The sequence below is a fragment of the Vipera berus genome, assembly GCF_964194415.1.
Source record: "Vipera berus genome assembly, chromosome: 1".
NCBI classification, from domain to species: Eukaryota; Metazoa; Chordata; class Lepidosauria; order Squamata; family Viperidae; genus Vipera; species Vipera berus.
In genome coordinates, this window is record NC_138202.1 from 66775274 (window position 1) to 66795846 (window position 20573).

Below are 20573 nucleotides of genomic sequence, written 5' to 3' on the forward strand. Positions count from 1 at the left end.
ATCTGAAAACTTACCTATTTGAACAAGCCGGCCTGGTCTAATGGGTTTGGGGTATTTTATTTAGTAACTTTTAATTATTTATTGTAATGGGCTAGTAATTTAATCTTATTTTTAACTTTTGTATATTGTATTTTCATTGCCCTGTACACCGCCCTGAGTCCTTCGGGAGAAGGGCGGTATAGAAATTAAATAAACAAACATTTTTTTCTCCTCTACCCCCTATAATATTAATATACATCGCGTATTAGCCTGCTTCACTTTCCCACATGTATTTTAAAAGTTTCAGGAAGTTGTACCCATCCAGATGCAAGATGCATACATGAATAATCACAAAGGGAAACGTTCGGGTTGAAGTTGGCATTTTGAAAATTATGGCTCTCTACATAACCGATCTGCACACCGCGAATATAAGGAAAGAAACCCAATCAAAATAAACAAGATAGGGTGTGTGTTGTTTTTTTTTAAAAAAACAACAACTTGAAAAGACTACTCTTCGGCGGATCAGACGCTTTCCTTCCACTCCGCCAAGCCCGCTAGAAACCGCGCATGCGTAAGAGGTACCTTTCTTTTCTTTTCATGTCCAGCCCGCGTTCCGCGGCGACGTCTCTGCGCCTGTGCGTCGGTCATGTGACCTGTGGCGGGTTAATCTGAATCGGGAGGCGGAGGAGGAAGCGAACGAGCGAGCGGGTCGGCCTCGAGGGCCGAAGGATCTCGGCGGTTCGATTGAGGGCTCCACGGAGGAATCGAGCTTAGTTCAACTTTCCACACGGAAGGCGGCTGTTGGAGACCTCAGGCCGTCGGGAATCGACCGTCTCCCTTTGGGCCTCTCCCGCGGTGTCGGAAGAAGAGACTTGGGGACCCAAAGGTGTTCTTCGGAGATTTGTAAAGGGGGGGGCGGCTTAGTTCCGACCAGGAGTAAATCGAGGGCCGCTTATTTAATATTAGCCTCACGTTCCCTCCTGTTAAGTGTCAATTACGCAGTATTCCAAGAAATGCGTAACATTTACAGTGTTTGTATTTGAGGGTTGTCTTTCAGGTAGGATTACTTTTCAGTGAAACGTATGAAAACACACAGGCTATTAATTACCGTATGACTTATAAAATTAAAGGCTAATTATAAAGAGCTGTACACCGTTAACGTAATTTTGTGCCTTTTGTTCAAACTTCAGTTGTTTTCTCTCTTGATAGGAATATCGAATACTTTGTACCATGGCTATGCAAATGCAGTGTGATGAGAGCATAGATATCTCAACGGAGGAGGAAAGCTTTGGGCCTCAGCCTATTTCCCGTTTAGAGGTATGTAACTAACCTATATTAATGTGAAACACTATTTGGAGTCATGTCTACAGTCCCATCTTACATTCTTTATTGATAATTTTCAAATGTTTCATACTGTTTCAGTGAAAGTTTCAATGAAAACATACTAGCTTTAAAAAAAATTATGAAATAAAGCTCCTTGCCACACCAGTACTGATACTATAAAATATTTTACTTGACAAAAGTTAATCTGTTTCTTTTTTTATGCAAGGTTTGAAAGAAGTTGAGAAAGGACTTAAGCGTCATCCAAATTTTTATATTTTCCAACTCTTAGTGTTATTGAAATAACTTGCATTTTTAATAATGTATTTTTATTTTAATAAAGATTTTATACTTTTATAATGACTGTTTTTACATATTGCTTTTATTGATTATTGTAAATTACCCAGAGTTGCTCCTGCAAAATGGGAAGCCATATAAATGTGATGGATAAATAAATCTTAAATGTATTTCTTTTTGCTTGTCAACAAAAAGGAAGACAATGTTAGGTATTGATTCATTATGCAAAATATATTTTTAAAAAATATTAGCTGGTTTTATTTTCAAAAATTAGAATATATTTTTACTAAAAACTATACTTGCTAAAGAATTTAAAGCTTTATTTTTCTTTAAATTGATGGAAATAATTGAAATGGACGAAGCTGATTATAAATATCAGCTGCTATCTTTGCAGAGTGCAGGAATAAATCTCAGAGTTCAGTGGAGCTCTCTCTTACATTAGAATATTATGTTTATTTTTGTTACCTATTTCGTTTGGATCATTATATCTGATATGTATAGAACTCTGAATTCTACATTAAACTTGTTATATAACAGTATTTGTTTCTATAGCAATGTGGAATAAATGCAAATGATGTGAAGAAATTGGAAGAAGCTGGTTTTCATACCGTTGAAGCTGTGGCCTATGCACCAAAGAAGGAATTGCTCAATATTAAAGGCATCAGTGAAGCTAAAGCAGATAAAATCCTGGTAATCTTGCTCAGCTTTAAACATGTTCAGGATGTATACAGATAGTCCTTGACTTAAAACAGTTCATTTAGTGACTGTTGTTACAACGGCATTGAAAAAAGTAATGTATGACCATTTTTCACACTTATGACCGTTGCAGCATCCCCATGGTCACGCAATTTACATTTGGATGCTTGACGACTAACTCATATTTATGACAGTTGCAGCATTCCGGGGTCATATGATCACATTTTGCGACCTTCTGACAAGCAAAGTCAAGGGGGAAGCCAGATTCACTTAATAACCGGGTTGCTAATTTAACAACCACAGTGATTCGCGTAACAAATGTGACAAGAAAAGTTGTAAAAATCTCACTTAAAAACTCACTTAAATTTCTCACTTAGCAACATAAATTCTGGGCTCAGTTGTGGTCGCAGGTCGAGGATTACCTGTATTTATGCAATACTGAGTATTATTTGTATTATGTTATTGACTGATTGATTGGACTTATATGGCCCTATACTTCGTATAATGATTCTTGGTGGCTTATAACAATCCATAAAACAGAAATGCCCTTCTCTCCAGGATGTTAGATCAAACAGTCTCCCAACTCAACCCCATCCTAGCTTAATAATGGGGGAGGGCCAGCTTTTCACAGACCTCTAGAACAGGGGTGCCCAACCCCCTATCCATGGACCAGTACCGGGCTACGGAATGCCAGCAATGGCCACACAAACAAGGAAAGCCCCATCCACAGGATGCAGGCAGCACACAAAACCACGCCCCCTCCGGGCCATGGAAAAACCTCTCTCCATGTAACCGGTCCCTGATGTCCGAAAGGTTGATAACCTCTACTCTAGAAGACTAAAAGGGTAGGGATCCCTCAAATCTCACATGGGAGGCTATTGCAAAGGGCTGAGGTAGCCACCAAGAAAGAGCACCTACAGGGTCCCCATTAGGTGACATTTAAGAGACAGAACCTAGAGCATGCTCATCCTATCATATACTTTTTGAAATTGTAATTTTTAAAAAAAAGATTATAGCAAAATATGCAAGAGTTTTAACACAATCTTTTTATTTCACTGATTCACAGGCTGAAGCAGCAAAATTGGTTCCAATGGGATTCACCACAGCTACAGAATTTCATCAAAGGCGCTCAGAGATAATTCAAATTACCACTGGATCCAAGGAACTTGATAAGCTTCTTCAAGGTATAACATTTGATTTACAATTGGTCCAGAACTCATTATTATATGTTATAAATCAAAAGCGGATGGCATAAATATACACAGTGGTTTTGGACTGCTTCTCGCATTAATTATAAAGCGTATTTTGAGGTCTAATAAACCTTGAATTTCATATTTATATTATAGTGCTGTGCAAACTGAATACAGTGAAGTTTACTTCTGACAAAATAGTAAACCATTGCTAAAAAATTGTAGAGATTGTTTCCGAAGCTACTTAAAGTCCAGTCATACTTTAATTTCTCCTAAAAGAGTTGCTACAAAAATATTCTCATTCAACAATGGAATAATAACAGCGTCCTAGTAAGGCCATATGGAAATCTTTATCTAGTTGTTGAATAATATTAAATAATTTTCATAAGAAATCAAAATAAAGCTGTTGTGCAGTATGGCTTATTTAATAAATAATGTCCATCTAAATTCTGTTCATTACGTATCTTGTAACGAACATGTAAACATTTTTGAATTTCAGAAGTCAATTTGTTTAATATAGGATATATTTGCAGAAATAAGAAAGATTTTCAGATGTTTAAATGTAGGATAGATAATGTAGGCATAGTTGTATGTCTACAGTTATTGTGATATGCCTGAAATTTGTACTTCTTCTCCAGGTGGAATAGAAACTGGGTCAATAACAGAGATGTTTGGAGAATTCCGCACAGGAAAAACTCAGCTATGTCACACTCTGGCTGTAACCTGTCAAGTAAGCAACTGTGACTCCACTTTGTGTAATACTGTGCAGAAAAATCTTTAGAATTTATTTTATTCCGTATGTTTAAATTACATGATTCTCATGACTGGGAAGATTATGCAGTAAGATTAGAATTCTGTAGTCCTTTTGACTGTGAAGGCTAAATTAGGTCTTTGGTTGAAGACCCTGATTTGGAAGTCTTGGTTTCATTGAGGTGGAGAATGCTGCAGTTCTTCAAATACGCCAGTTAGGCAGGACATCTTTAGATTAAGCACAAGGACCTTCTAGAACAGCGGTGTCAAGCTCGCAATGTCACGTGATGTGTCGCAATGTATCAAGACTTTTTTGCCATTGCCGGCAATGGGGTGGGCACGGTTTTGCTGTGATGCATCCAGCCTGCAGGCCGGCAGTTTGACACTCCTGTTCTAGAAGCTGAAAGCTAAATGAGATACTTGATAACAGATCCAGGATTGGGAACTCGTAGGCTTGGTAGACGCTCTGAAAAAAATATTATTTAAGTAAAACGAAAAATGGTTCTTAATTATTTCTACAACTATGATTTCTACTGGTATGCCCCCTTTCCACAACAGTGGGTTCATTTGCTATATCATCATTCAGCTGACGGCTCTTAGAATGAATTTAGTTTTCCTCGATTATCTTTAATGTTTTATCTGGTGAAATTTGCCCCATACAGTTCATCAAGGAAATAAATATTTGTTCTGGTATATAAGCTATACATTATTGGATGGCTTACAGATATTTTAATATTTTGATTGTTGCCATTTAAATTTTATTTTAAATTAGTCTCTTCAGTTACCCTTTTCCTCATTTTCCTTTTAATAAACCTATTAATGCATTCTTTCTTTTAAGAATTACAAATAAAATAATACACTTTGGTTTGTTTGGCTACCCAAACAAACATCTAGATGATAATAAGACAACTCCCCAACACCCAAATATAATGGATTGCATCCAATGTGTGTTCACTGATGGGGCAGATTACTTCTTTATCATATACACATACTTCAGATTGGCCCTAGAAGATTGGGGGATCCTCAGCATCAAATTAAGGGATGAGTAACTGGATTGGGAGAGGATCACCTTGCATAACAATGGAAAAATGATGTGTGGAATATTCATATCATAGAAAGAATTTCTGGTTAATTCACATGTAAACTGAATTGGTCTTTTTTCCCCCAAGCTTCCTATTGATCGAGGCGGTGGTGAAGGAAAGGCTATGTACATAGACACAGAAGGCACTTTCCGTCCGGAGCGTTTGCTAGCGGTGGCTGAGAGGTCCGTACTTCTATCTGGAAATTATTGGTGTTGCATATAATTCCGAATATGGGAATTATAGAGCCATCTGTTGGCAGTATTTAAGTAATGTATTTGTTTCTACTCTGGTAAAATTTGATCTTTTTTTTTTATAAATATGTTTTTGAAAATGTCATGTTGTTTGCTTAGAAAGTAAATGTTTTCTCTGGCCTAAAGGGATTGCTAATTTTTTATTCGAATCTGAGATTGTCTTTGCTTTATTTCCCTAGATATGGTTTATCTGGTAGTGATGTACTTGATAATGTGGCTTATGCACGAGGATTTAATACAGACCATCAAACCCAGCTGCTTTATCAAGCATCTGCTATGATGACTGAATCAAGGTAAAAAAAAAGTCAAGGAAACAGAGTTTTTTCTTTAACAAATTAAAATGTTTATATGTAAAAGACATCCAATTTAGGATACACATCATTTTACACAAATTGGAAAGATAATGACATAAAAGCCTTCTTCGGTTCTTTCCCTATAAAAGTTCTGCTCATAAAATTGCCTTTCAAAATAAGCTGTGGTTTGCCTGCTTCTAGGAATCTTAGCTAAAGGCAAAACACTATGTATTACAATAGTTCAGTAGAAGCTTTGTTAACAAGCTGCATTCCTTTGATAAATTTCATACACTCTTCCTCGCCATACGTTGAATTGCATGAAAGCGCCTTTTATTATTGTTCCCCCTATGTCATATTTCAAGGAAATATGGGTCCTTTATTTATAGCATTTTCTGATATTAATTCTAACATATGTGAGGATATTTTTAACCAATTATCACTGTTTTTATCAGTATCATCCTGATAGAGCCAGTTTGGTGTTGTGATTAAAGGCAGCAGCTTAGAAACTGGGAGACAGTTAATTCTACTCTCACTTAGGCGTAAGCCATCTAGGTGACCTCGGATCGGTCACTTTCTCTTAACCTTAGCAAGAATGAGGCAATGGTAAACCACCTCTGAAATCTTGCCAGGAAAACTGGAGGGACTAGTCCAGGTGGTACTCAAAAAACTCAAAGACTCCCAAACATTATCATGGCAAGAGATGATGGACAGCCGTACAGAGGCTGCTTGTTGTTATTGGGGGCAAGCCTGTTTTACAGAACAACTTAGTTAGTGTGAAACTGAATGGATACCAAGAAGGAAATAAAAATTGTTCTCAGTGCTCAAATTATCAGCTGGTTTGGTTCTCATCCTGGTAAGTAAATATTGCTAACACGGCTCTGCCTTGCTCAGGAGGAGCAGTAAAGATGTATTCCTTCTTTGGCATTTGAGGTACTTCAGTTGAAGTATGCTACAAATTGGCCAGACGATCCACAAAAGAAAGGAAGTTTGGAGAGCAAGAATTAAAATCGGTACACAAAAGTGTTCTCCTGCTCTTTTCTTTTAGATATGCCTTGCTGATAGTGGACAGTGCCACAGCTCTTTACCGAACAGACTACTCTGGCCGAGGGGAATTATCGGCCAGGCAGATGCATTTAGCCAGATTCCTGCGCATGTTGCTTCGACTTGCAGATGAGGTAAATCATTAGTTCCTTTTGCAATGTTTTGCATAAAGACCCTTGTAGCAATATGTAATCCCAAGCCACCTGGGGATTTTTCTTCATTCATTCATTCATTCATTCATTATCGCGTATATTTGTCAGGGAGATTTACACCAGTGGTCCTGACAACCTCATTGCTAGTTCGTTTGGTTTTGTGCCTGCATGCTTATCCACAGCACGCCATGGGTGGGTGAATTAACTTGCACCATCTAGCAGCATTCAGATTGATGACATCATCCGTGGCCTCTTCTGCCGATCTCGCCTCATGTCCAGGCAGGTCCAGTGCCCTCTCCTGTTCTTCTCACACAGCTAGCTTTTCCTACTAAAGTGGTACCTATTTATTTAGTCACAATAATGCTTTCAAACTGCTAGTTGGCTGGGCAGGAACTAGAGACACGTGACGGGAGCTCAACCCATCCAGTGGTACTACCAGGGCTTGAACTGCCAAAGTGGCATCTAATTTTTGGTTGGCATGCCTCTTTTTTTTCCAGTTTATAGCGAAGAAGCTGAAATTTATTGTATGTTTCTTTCATAATAGTTTGGTGTAGCAGTTGTGATCACAAACCAGGTGGTAGCACAAGTAGATGGAGCTGCAATGTTTGCTGCAGATCCTAAGAAACCTATTGGAGGGAATATTATTGCACATGCTTCAACAACCAGGTAGGATGGCAGATGCTAGTTTTAATTCATACAGTTTTCATGTTTTCATTTGATTAGAAATTTGGGGAACATTAGGACGAAGCTTCAATGTGGTGTCAGTTTTTTGCGGAAACTGAAGCCATATACTGTAGAAATTGGTGATTTGTAGTCTGTTCAACTCATCTCTGAATGCTTTTTATAAAGAAAAAACAAAAATAGTTTAAATAGTTTAAAAAGCAGAATATAAAATATACTTCTCAAGCTATTAAATATCTCTTTAAAAGTGCTTATTTTATAAGGCCATATTGGTTAAAAAAAACCTCCAGGTGTGCGTTACATTTGTCTTATAAAAGAAATTCAGAAGTTTAATTAGGTGGTTGTGTTTGTGATATCAAGTTGGAGAGAGCTGGTATCTACAGTAACTAAGAGACAAAAATTACAGAGAGGTACATTTTGTTTTGCAAGAGATTTAAGATTAAAAAATAAATAAATTACAACAAACAGCAGATACACAAACAGAAGTAGTACAAAACCTATCATTGTGCTTCCTGTAATTCATTTCCACCACAAGGTGGCCTCAGGTCCACTCTGTCTATAGACTTCATAGATTTCAGAGGATGTTCTAGAGATGATAGCCTCAAGAATTACAAGTATGAACAGTGGTCATAAAGTTCCAATAGGACAGAAAGGGTTACAATTTGCTTACATGGTGGAATTGCAGAAGATCTAATTAAAAGTGGTCCTGATTATGAACACTGTATAATAATTATAAGCAATTGTTATGTGATGTCTTCAAAATGTTCATTAAATATTTGGAAATGAATGGGAAGTAATTATCTGCAATCTTTGGAGAATACAGTAATTAACTATATAGAAAAGTATTTTTAATATGAGAAGTTTTTTTTAAAGCGCCCTGCTTACTGTCTTTCAGCACCTAAAATAGTTGAGAAATTCAACAATAAAATGTTGAATTATAAATAAAACAAGAGAAGGAAATTAATTTATTCAGGCTTTTTAACAGATTGTGTACTGGGTACTGGAATTGAATTCACATTATGAAGACAGTAAAATATTTGCCCCTTTTTTCAGGGTACAAAAGAGCTGAACCAGAGCTCTTTGGTCACAGAGCAAGATGAAATTAACAACCAAACACACACACACACACACATGCATATATTTTCTGTTGATTGAAAGAAATCCATTCATGAACTCCAAATAAATTTTCCTTTTTAGGCTGGATGGAATCCTGAATAGCAACTTTCCTTTTAGGGGCTGAGATTCACTGTGAACTTTTTTGGCAGATTCCCACATGATTGATTAATGTTGAGAGAAGCCGATATCCATAGTCCCTATAGTCAGCATAATTTAAAAGGAGTTACAATTTAAGATCATATCAAATGTTGTTTTTTCTTCTATGGAAACATTTTAGTCCAACCTAGGAAAGTTTGCAAGTCAAAGTCAAAATGTTCTCCATCGTTTTCCCATTTGTGGAAACCTACACTAAGGAACAGTTTCTGTGAATGGTAAAAGAAACAAAGCCAAAGTTTATTGATCAAAAACAGGTGGAGTAATTATTGTGATTCTTTGACCTGATTATATTCTATAATGGACTTCCAATTTGTACCTTCTAGAATTATAAAGCTAAATTTGAATGTTCAGCTACCAACATAATGAAGAAAATTACCCTACAAATTTGTCATAATGATATATTGTAAAATAATAGTTGAAAGCAAAAAAAAGTTGTATATTTAATATGACTGTGCATATTTGTAAGTTGCAATATAAGTTCTTATGTGGATGTTATTATGATTTAATAGAAGGCTACTTATTCAGTCGCTTCTTTAGCCCTTTCAGATGTTCAAACACACATGAGTATTTTGAATAATACCGTGCTCTGCTGTTGTGCTGGGGGCAATCAGGTCAAATGCACGACTTTCTGTAGGGAACCAACTTTTATTTGACTGATGGCATGGGACAATACTTCACTTGTGAGGAGTAAGAGAAAGCAGCAAAAAATACAAGAGACTAGTGTTCAGCATTGGATTGGGTTATGTCACTGTGTATTAATAAAGTAGGATTTTTTTTCTGTTTGTCACAATAGCCTTTTCCTTTAACTCACCTACCTATTCTACCTGACCATTTTGTTTGAGTTTCCAATAATATGTAACGGATGAGAAAAACCTTAAAAACACCAATAATTAATTGAAAATTGCCCAGAATATTCTCTGGTTGATAGAATGGAATGTAAGTCGAATAAATACTTTTTTATTTTAATAACTGTATTAATTTGTCTGCTTAGGCTTTACTTGAGAAAAGGTCGTGGTGAAACTAGGATATGTAAGATCTACGATTCACCTTGCCTCCCTGAAGCAGAAGCCATGTTTGCTATTAATGCTGACGGAATAGGAGATGCTAAAGACTGAAGAACTTGTCTCTCTGATTTATGGTGCAAGATTGGGCCAAAGAGGCATTTCTTTCCCTATTATCCTGTTCTTCATGAAACTCCTGCCATAGTACCAGAAGAAACAATCATAAATCGTTATGGTGGATAAGCTGTAGAAGACTCCTGGACTTTCTAAAACATACCTGATAACTTACTAAGATCTTGTTGTTTAGTGCAATATTTCTCAACAACTCTTGAGAAATAACGTTTGCAGAATTTATGCAGTTTATGGATATATCAAGTGTGAACATTCAACACTTTCTGATTTTTATGACTGAAGCCAAAATAAAATGGAAGAAATTTGTTCAGTAAAGGAACTATCTAATAAAATTAAAGCAGCATTTGTTGAATTTTGGAAATTTTGTTTTTTCAAGGACAAACTAGGAGTTGTATTTTTATACATATAAATATATATATATACTTGCACAGCTGTAAATTGAAATGTTGTATCAGCCAAGAAGAGCTAGCTATTATGCTGTTATAAGCAAAGACTGTAAACATTTTAAAGATATGTTCCATGTCTTCCATTTGTAAATATTTTCATAATTATAACTGATTTAATTAAAGTTAATCATACTATGATTGCAATTTTGACGATTGCCACATTTGTGTTCTGATTCTTATTTATATTTTGAGACAAAACAATGAATGGGTAATGTGGGAAATCTCAGCTGGAAAAAAAAATCAAGATTTTTTTATCTGCAGTATTATGTAAATAATGTAATTTCCATTTCAACTTTTTACTTAGTGATTTCCACAAATTAATGACTCCTTACAGGTGATAATAAGGTACAGAAAAAAACTTGAAAACACCTGGAAAAACTAGAGTAGCTCATTTATTCAATTTAGCTACCACCTGAAACAAACGGCCATTTTTATTTACAGTGGTACCTCGGTAGTCATTAATTGATTCCTGGAGAAGTGATGAGTACTACGAGTGCCAAACAAACCATGTGACTTTGTTTTGGCTGGAAAGGGTAGCGAGGGTAACTTCTAGCTTGTGCACCAAGTACTGAATAAACAATGAGTACTGGGACAAAATTTTCACATAAAAATGCAAGGAGTACCAAACTCAGCAACTTTCAGAGCTATCAAGTACTGAGTACAGTATTATCTGCACTTCTACAAATATATAATAGAGATGCACAAGGTCAACAGATCTTTTTTTAAAAAAAATACAGAAATCTCTTGTTGACTTGGGTACCTACTGAGCAAAGATTAAACTTTGCTCAGAGAGCCAGTTTTGTCTAGTGGCTAAGGCACCAGGCTGGAAAGGCAACACTGTGACTTCCAGTCCCATTTTAGCCATGAAAGCCAACTGGGTAACCTTGGGCATTCACTTTCTCTCAGCCCAACCCACCTCAAACGGTTGTTGGGGGGGGAAATAGGATGAGGGCGATGTGGGATATGTCTGCCATCTTATTTGTAAAAATAATAAAGGCAGGATATAAACAAACATGTAAATATCAACTCAGCACTTAGAACATATCCTAAATTGACATTTAGATGTAGTTATCTGAATGCTGAATATCGCGTGTCAAAATGTAGTGAATATGCTCCAGACTGTAATCTAAAATAAATGATAACTAATGCTTAAGGACTGCAGAGGTTCTGAGGAAGTCTGACTAACAAACCCTCCATGAACTGAGCATGAGTTTCTGCTTTTTTTTCTTCCTTCAAACAATACAGTAGATTGAGAGATGGAGGGGAAACTGCATTCTGCTGCCTAAACTGACCCAAACAGCTTCAGTACACTGGTTTAGTTACTAGTCACGAACATCCCACTGCTGCTTTGTGGAGGTCAAACACATCTGCTGTACATATTCAAGAGAACTGGCAACATAGTGGGCTGTACAATTAGCATGTTGTACAGAAATTTAGCTGCTCTCTAATATATGTGATGTGAGGAAAACTGCTGTGCCAGAGGAACTGAGCCAGGCTCTCAGTTGAAGGAACAAATGGGTAGCCTATGTTGTTGAGAAATATCTCTTTCTTGGAAAGAAAATCCACATCTTGTAACAAATTTGTGGGAAGAGAATTGGCTGAAATCATCACCGTGTGTGGCCACAGAAGTGATTTTCAGAAGCATATGCAAAGCTTTTCCATATGTGAACTTAATTTGTGTAAAAATAGAGATTGGTACTTCATGCCAACGATCTGGGTTTTACCAACCAGTTTAATATTTGCTTACATATGACTATAATGTAATGGATATCCAGACATGAAGCTCATGTGTAACAGGTGTGGCATTTTCTATTGGACAATCTGAAAAAATGCAACCTGCCGCCTTATGTTTTTACTTTCCCTTAGTGTTCTCTGCACAGAATTCTGTTGTGTAATATTTTAAGAATTTTTAGAGACGTAGATGATAGATCGTTAGATCGGTTTTAGATAGTTGAGAGAGAGAGAGGGAGACACTACATTTGAGCACCAGGTAACAATATACAAACAAATAGAAAAGCATTACAGAGCTTGGAGACAATCCCCGGCTTCTATTTGAAATAACAAAAGCTCTGCAATAGTTTTATGTTGCTTCTGTATAATAATAATAATAATAATAATAATAATAATAATAATAATAATAATAATAATAATAATAATAATAATAATAATAATAATAATAATAATAAAGTTGGAAGGGACCTTGGAGGTCATCTAGTCCAACCCCCTGCTCAGGCAGGAAACCTTATACCATTTCAGGCAAATGGCTGTCCAGTCTCTTCTTAAAAACCTCCAGTGTTGGAGCATTCACCACTTCTGGAGGCAGGTTGTTCCACTGGTTAATTGTTCTAACTGTCAGGAAGTTTCTCCTTAGTTCTAGGTTGCTTCTCTCCTTGACTAGTTTCCATCCGTTGCTTCTTGTCCTGCTTTCAGGTGCTTTGGAGAATAGCTTGACTCCCTCTTCTTTGTGGTAGTCCCTGAGATATTGGAACACTGCTATCAGGTCACCCCTCACCCTTCTCTTCATTAAACTACACATACCCAATTCCAGCAACCGTTCCCTATATGTTTTAGCCTCCAGCCCCCTAATCATCTTTGTTGCTCTTCTCTGTACCCTTTCTAGAGTCTTGACATCTTTTTTACATCGTGGTGACCAAAACTGGATGCAGTATTCCAGGTGTGGCCTTACCAAGGCATTGTAAAGTGGTATTAGTACTTCATTTGATCTTGATTCTATCCCTCTGTTAATGCAGCCTAGCACTGTGTTGGCTTTTTTGGCAGCTGCAGCACACTGCTGGCTCATATTGAAGTGATTGTCTACTAAGACTCCGAGATCCCTCTCACAGTTACTATTATTGAGCAAGGTACCACTTATACTATACCTATGCATTTGATTTTTCCTGCCTAAATGTAGAACCTTACTTTTTTCACCATTGAATTTCATTTTGTTAGATAGTGCCCAGTGTTCAAGTCTGTCCAGATCCTTCTGTATCTTAAGCCTATCTTCTGGAGTATTGGCTATTCCTGCCAGCTTGGTGTCGTCTGCAAATTTGATGAGTTCCCCATCTATCCCCTCATCCAAATCATTAATGAAGATATTGAAGAGCACTGGGCCCAGAACAGAGCCCTGGGGCACCCCACTACACACTTCCTTCCATGTAGATGCGGTTCCATTGAGGACCACACGCTGAGTACGGCCTGTCAGCCAGCTACGAATCCATCTGTTGGTAATGCTATCTAACCCACATTTTTCTATCTTATCAAGTAGTAGGTTGTGATCTACTTTATCAAATGCCTTACTGAAGTCCAAGTAAATTATATCTACAGCATTCCTCTGGTCCACTAGTTTTGTCACTTGGTCAAAGAATGCAATAAGGTTTGTCTGGCACGATCTGTTTTTGACAAACCCATGTTGGCTTTTAGTGATAACTTTGTTCGCATCAAGGTGTTCGCTGATTTGTTGTTTGATTATCTTTTCCAGAATCTTCCCAGGTATTGAGGTCAGGCTGATAGGTCTGTAGTTTCCTGGATCAATTTTTCCCCCTTTTTTCCCTATTCATATTTAATAGAATTCTATGGATTGTGCCACTCATTCTCAAGGCCATCAGTATAGTTTTATCATTAGTTTTGTAGCCCTTCCGTGGCAAAGTTGTTAAAACATTTAAATGAGTTTAGTGATCTGGCCCTATTTTCATGAGCTAGTCCAAAATTTGAAACTGCAAAGGCAGTTTTGTAGGCATGGAGCGGTTTCCATTTCTTTTTCCCTACAGAGATACTGTATTGACCAAACATACTATTATGGCTTAATGTGTGTATTTCCTTATACAAAAGAAATTTTCAAGTCCAGGTCAGTTCCTGATGACTTCACAAACATGTTCATGAAAAAGAATAACGAACTTCCACACAAGTTTAGAAGGGCTGTGAACATCTTTTTTTTTTTTTTTGCTTTCTTGGCAAACTTGTTACAGAGCAGTTATAAAATAGTCTTAAACTGAGAGATGCAGGGTTGTGTAATTATAATCTCAGTCACAGCTGAGAAGATACTGCGCTAACTCCTGCCAGTACTGGCACCGGTCACATTTTCTATATATTTATATACTGGATCTGTGTGCGTGTGTGGATCTAATAAGAAGGAATGTATAAACATAAACATGCATATATCCTTAAATTGCTTTCAGACGGTAGGATTTTATGCAGCTCAGCTCCTTGGTTTTGAGAGCTGGTGCTTCCGTATGACATGGGCAGCTGAGGCCAAGAACGGGCAGTGGCACAGCCAAGCTCCAGGCACCCTTCTGCCTTTCTCAGAAGAGAGACATGCCTCTGCTTGGCCCTCCAGCTCTTCCTTCCCTTCCCTTCCAAATGGTCAGCAAAGAGTTAAGGGCCGCCTATCCAAAGGTGAAAGCGGTTGGAAAGGAGAAGGCAGACAAGTCACGCAAGGGTTCTCACGGCATTGCTGCAGTAACCCTGCTATCCATCTTGTCACAATCCAGGCCCTCCTGCCAGCAATAATCTGCACCGACAGCGGATTAATCTTCCCTCACAAACACATACACACCGCAACTCCCAAGGGTGAAAAAGGAAAGCACCCGGAGTGGGCGTGCGGGGAGGGGGAGGGGAAGAAACAGCTCTTTCCTCCTTTGGCTCAGAATGCTTCTGAAGTAGCAGTTAGCAATGATGCTTGGATTTTTTCATGCTGGTGTTTTTTTTAATTATTTTCGTTTCTTCTTCCCTTGGCAAGTCCTTATTTTCTCTGGCAGGTTATCCAAATCTCTATGCTGACCCACAAATACATCGTGGGAATGTCATTAGAGGCATTGAAGGCCCTTTCGGACCAAGCTGGCATACCTTTTTGCTGGCGGGTTGAATCCCGAGTGCCGCGTAGCAGAGTGAGCGCCTGTTACTCGTCCCAGCTTCTGCCAACCTAGCAGTTCGAAAGCACGTAAAAATGCAAGTAGAAAAATAGGGACCACTACGGTGGGAAGGTAACAGCGTTCCATGCGCCTTTGGTGTCTAGTCATGCCGGCCACATGACCACGGAGACGTCCTTGGACAAGCGCTGGCTCTTCGGCTTTGAAACGGAGATGAGCACTGGCCCCTAGAGTTGGAAACGACTAGCACGCATGTGCGGGGGAACCTTTACCTTTACCTTTACCAGCGGGTGTTCAACAATCCAGTGAAAAGCTTGTTCCCTATAGCTCTTTGGAATGATGGTAAAGAGGATGTTCCCTTTGAAGCAAAGTACCTACCTAAATTATTCTTTGAGTATGGATGTTTGATCCTTCTCGACATCCTGGACTACAAATTCCACCACTGCTTAAAAGCATAATCAATGAGAAGGGACTATGGTTTCATCTGGAAATGGTGGGAAACAGCAGCTGATTTTTGCAGTTGCATGTTCCCTGATGTCAAGGAATACTCCAGGGACACACAGTGTGCATGCCCTGTTTTACAGAGACAAAGCTTGCTGTTTGCCAAGATAGGACTGGAAAAGTGTATCCAGAATAAATTTTCAAAAGACTTGATACCATTCTCTTCCTCTAGAATTTGCCAAAGGATGGTCTTTTGGTCAGATCAGATGGACATTTTATTTATTTTTTTCTATATGTTTGGGAGTTATTTATTGCTGTAATTAAGTGAATACACTCCTATCCCATCTCTAAGAAAGGCAACTACTGCAATAGTTATAAGTAAGTATAAAATTAATGGTCAAATCTGGATTTGAATTTCTATGTCATAACAATATTTGAGAAATGTAGCCCTTCTTTTCCTTTGAATGTACTCCACAATATTAGACTGCAAAAATATAGAGGATCTCAAGATGGCACCAAAGTGATGGAGAAAAAATATGTATCTCTCTGCTGCCATCTAGTGATAGTCCAGACTTGCAGTTCAGATACATTAGCCCTAGTTGTACATCTCTTGGTATTCATCAGTTGTACCTAATTTAGATTTTGGTTTTATTCATTTACATCAGAAAGCTCTCTTGTTTTATATCTTTTAATATCCAAAATGTAAAGAGAAAGACCAATATGATTTTTAAAAAGACAAAAGCATGAAAAGCTCTCTTTTTAAAATCTTGACCACATATAAGCTGGCCTTTTCTTTAGTCTTTCCATTGTTGTTGTTAGTTGCGAAGTCGTGTCCGACCCATCACAACCCTATGGACAATGTTCCTCCAGGCCTTCCTGTCCTCTACCATCTTCTGGAGTCCATTTAAGCTCACGCCTACTGCTTCAGTGACTCCATCCAGCCACCTCATTCTCTGTCGTCCCCTTCTTCTATTGCCCTCAATCTTTCCCAGCATTAGGCTCTTCTCATTAGGTGGCCAAAGTATTTGAGTTTCAACTTCAGGATCTGGCCTTCTAAAGAGCAGTCAGGGTTGATCTCCTCTAGGACTGACCGGTTTGATCGCCTTGCAGTCCATGGGACTCGCAGGAGTCTTCTCCAGCACCATAGTTCAAGGGTTGTTGGGTTGCGTTTGATTTTGACATTTGTTTGGGGTTTTTAAATAACAAATATCCTAACTTTGTATGCAGATATGTGAATGAAATAAATAAATAAATAAATTACAATTCTAAAAATTTAAGTCTAAATACATACAAGTATTAAATCAACTGGTCCATTAGCTTTGTACAAACATAAATCAAGAAACATAAACATGCACAAAAAGTGTATAACAGTACCATCTACAGGTAATTGATACTAAGCATACATTTGATTATTACAATAGGTGGCAGCATCTAGCCAAAAGTGTGTGATCTGAAAAAAGCCAAGCCAGTTTGGATCTGGTTAGTATCTGGACAGGAGGACATTGAAAAATCCCAGGGTAATATTTAGCCTGGGAAATCAGAGAAATACAACATTTTAACATGCAATGGCAATCTACTTATATGTTGTCCCCATGAAAACTAAATGGACATTCCCATGCACTCAACAAGAGTAGCTATAGAATTATCTCTAGCTTTATACATCTCTTAATTTATTCATCTTTGGTCATCTGTCCTTCAATGAAAATAGCCGCTAGAGATGTTTGACATTGCCACATCTTTTAAAAAGCTCTTCTTTGCTTTCTAGAGACAATTACCCTATCCCATCTTCACTGCAGATAAGTGCATCGCTGTGAGATTTAAAAACAGCCATTATAGGAATCTATGTGGTTGCTAGGAACTGAAAACCACCTGATGGCAAATAATCAACCACAGGAACCAGGACGTTTATATTATCAATTGAATAAGTATGTATCCTTTTCTTTTCCTTTTTTTTAGTGCGAGGCCAAGCAGCAGTATGGAGGATGGAGGGATATGCATACAGGAGGAGGCAAATTTGAAAGAATGGAATCCAGTTATTTATGAGAGTAGCCTGGAATGTTTAGAAATGTCTGTTTTGTTAAAGCTGCAAGTGCAAAAATGATGGTGAGAGCACACTAAGATGATATGGGTGACAGCCCAGTGGTTCAGGAAATTGCTGGAAGGCAGAGAAATTTGCAATGTTGTAAAGCTAAAATCTGCAGAATGCAGGAAAAAGAATCCCCAGAGATGGTAGGTAAATAGAGGCACAGATTTTGGGAAGAGATAGGAAGTCCTTCCTAGACTTACTGGCTCCAGATTAACATCAAACTAGCCCTGAAAGGCCATGCCAAGGGAGGGGGGGACCAAACGGAGGGGAAAGAAACTACTGTTATGGTGGAAGCGGAAAGCAGGCTCTGAAGTACATATAAGGCCACAACTTTAGGTATGGAAGGCAGAAGAAGGAGATAAGAAAGGAAAAATCTTTGGATCCACCAGGCTGTGATGTGCCTCCCCCCACCCACACCCTTTGCTGGCAGAAAAAAGCTGTATCTGAGCAAGAAATAAAGCAGAAAGGACAAAAAGTAAAAGAATTCTGGGCCGTCATTTTAGTAGTTCAGGCAATTTAGAACCAGAGAAGCTAGAATTCCCCCACACACAAACACACACACAGACCCTCGTGAGGAAATTACCCAGCAGATTCAACTGGGGTGAATTGTGGCTTAAGGGCCAAGAAGAGAAACTGAGAGAAGCTGACTGGTTTCAGCTGGGGACAGAGTAAACCCAGAGAAGCTGTAGTTGAGTTGGGAAATGGATAATTGGCAGGGGGTTGCCATGATAAGCAAGGATATTAATTTGGGTGTTTAGATTTATGGGGAAGAAATAATGGGAAGCTTAGCAAACAAGACAGAGCCTGCAAGGAAATCAGAAGTGGACACACAACATACAAACGCACCAAGTAACAAGAAGGCTTTTACAACAGGGTAGAAATAATATGAAAAGGGGAAGTGGTATAAATACTGTGGGTGCAAAGAACCTGGTAGAGAGTCCTCACTAGGCTTGAGACAAGCTTGACTTAGACACAAAGGATAGAAGTAGTTGCTGAAAGGAAATAGGAAAAAGAACCGGAATTAAGAGGTAGCCTGAGATAAACAGAGTGAGAGTAAAACTTTTAAGTAAGAGAGAAAAATCATCTGTAAGAGATAATGGGATATGGCCACATTGTTTGTAAGAGGTAAAAGGAAAAAAGAGATGTGAAGCCCCTGTTCTTGTGCCTTGCTTGGCATGCTTCCTTCAGCCACAAGAGGAAGAAGCAGACTGTAGGGCTGAGAGAAATTGGGATTGGTTGACACCAGTGCTTTTTTTGTATAAGAAAAAGGTGCCGGAACTCACACATGTCATACCCTACAAGGTTCCATCCAAAAAAGGTGCCGGAACTCCGTTCTGAGCGTTCTATGAGAAAAAAAAGCCCTGGTTGACACACTTGGCCAATGGGGATAACAGGCTGACCAGTTTCGCCATTAAGCGGGCCAGCTGGAGAAATGCTGTGTTACGAGGAAGAGGAGAAAACTGTAAGAAGGAAGCAGCCAAGATGGCAGGAAGAGAATGTATGAGATTCTTGTAAAGGCAATTGTGTCTGTGACCTTTCTTTTTTTTTATCGAAAGGCAAGATTTGAGAGAACATGTACCGTGTTTTTGTATTGCGCTGCCCTTAGAGAAGCCTTCTGTCTTTCGGGCGGGGGGGAGAACAGGCTATATCAGGGGTGTCAAACTCAATTTCACTGAGGGCCGCATCAGCACTGCGGTTGCCCTCAGGGGGCAGGGTGGGTATGGCCAGGGTGGGCGTGGCCTACTGGGTGGGCATGGCTAGAGTCCGTATGGCCTACTGCGTGGGCGTGGCCAGCTCTACATCGTTCACATGAAGGGTGCCTATGGGGGCCTGGGCAGGAGTGGGACAGATCTGGGGGTCTCTGGCAGAAGGAGGGTCTCTGGGCCAGGGCCAAGGCAGTGGGGGCCGTTCCCTCACTGTTTCCAGGATGGCTTCGCGGGCCACATGAAATCATTTCGTAGGCCGGATCCGGCCCCCAGGCCTTGTGTTTGACATGTCTGGGCTATATGATCTCTAAGCAAATCTCTCAAAAGACTAGAATTCAGCTGTAGTCTTAGAGACTGCCATCACTGGGCAAGACTGGGAAGAGAAGGATCCATTGTTGAGTGCTGTTTAACGTTGACTGCATCTGTGTATCGGCATACCACTGCTTGTACCTCTGCAGTTATGGATGGAGAATCAAGCAATCTATGCCAGCCAGGCAGAAGACAAAAAGGAGAACATGATGACCTTTGGACATCTGATAATCCCAGTAAAAAAAAGAATGATTTGCAAAGCAAACTTTTTTTGTAACTAAAGTAAAGGGTTATCTAAGATTTCCAGAAATCAAATGGGATGAAACTTGGAAGAGGGGGAGCTGTTAAGATATTTCTGAGTTGAATTAATAGCTAGCCCTGACTTGTGAGTTTTAGGTAACTTCATCTGTTCATTATTCCTTGAGGGTAGAATGGAAAGACATGTTTCCAGTTCCATGTTTAGCTTACATGTTAATTATACCTAAAGAGATATTTTCATAAAGTAAACAAAAATAAACCTTGAAATGAGCTGTTTTGTTATCTCTATTTACTTCTCTACTTAATCACCACCATTCGCTACTCT

At 38.7% G+C, this 20573-nt stretch overlaps 1 protein-coding gene across 1 annotated transcript; it reads left to right on the forward strand.

Annotated features, from left to right (window-relative positions):
* Positions 1–648: 648 nt before the first annotated feature.
* RAD51 (RAD51 recombinase) lies at positions 649–10740 on the forward strand. The gene is made up of 10 exons (XM_081314885.1): positions 649–865; positions 1189–1296; positions 2149–2286; positions 3359–3476; positions 4121–4212; positions 5402–5496; positions 5745–5858; positions 6904–7033; positions 7596–7717; positions 9996–10740. Exons 2-10 carry the CDS (start codon positions 1210–1212, stop codon positions 10117–10119), a joined length of 1020 nt encoding a protein of 339 aa, XP_081171011.1. The 5' UTR covers positions 649–865; positions 1189–1209; the 3' UTR covers positions 10120–10740.
* The last annotated feature ends 9833 nt before the right edge of the window (positions 10741–20573 follow it).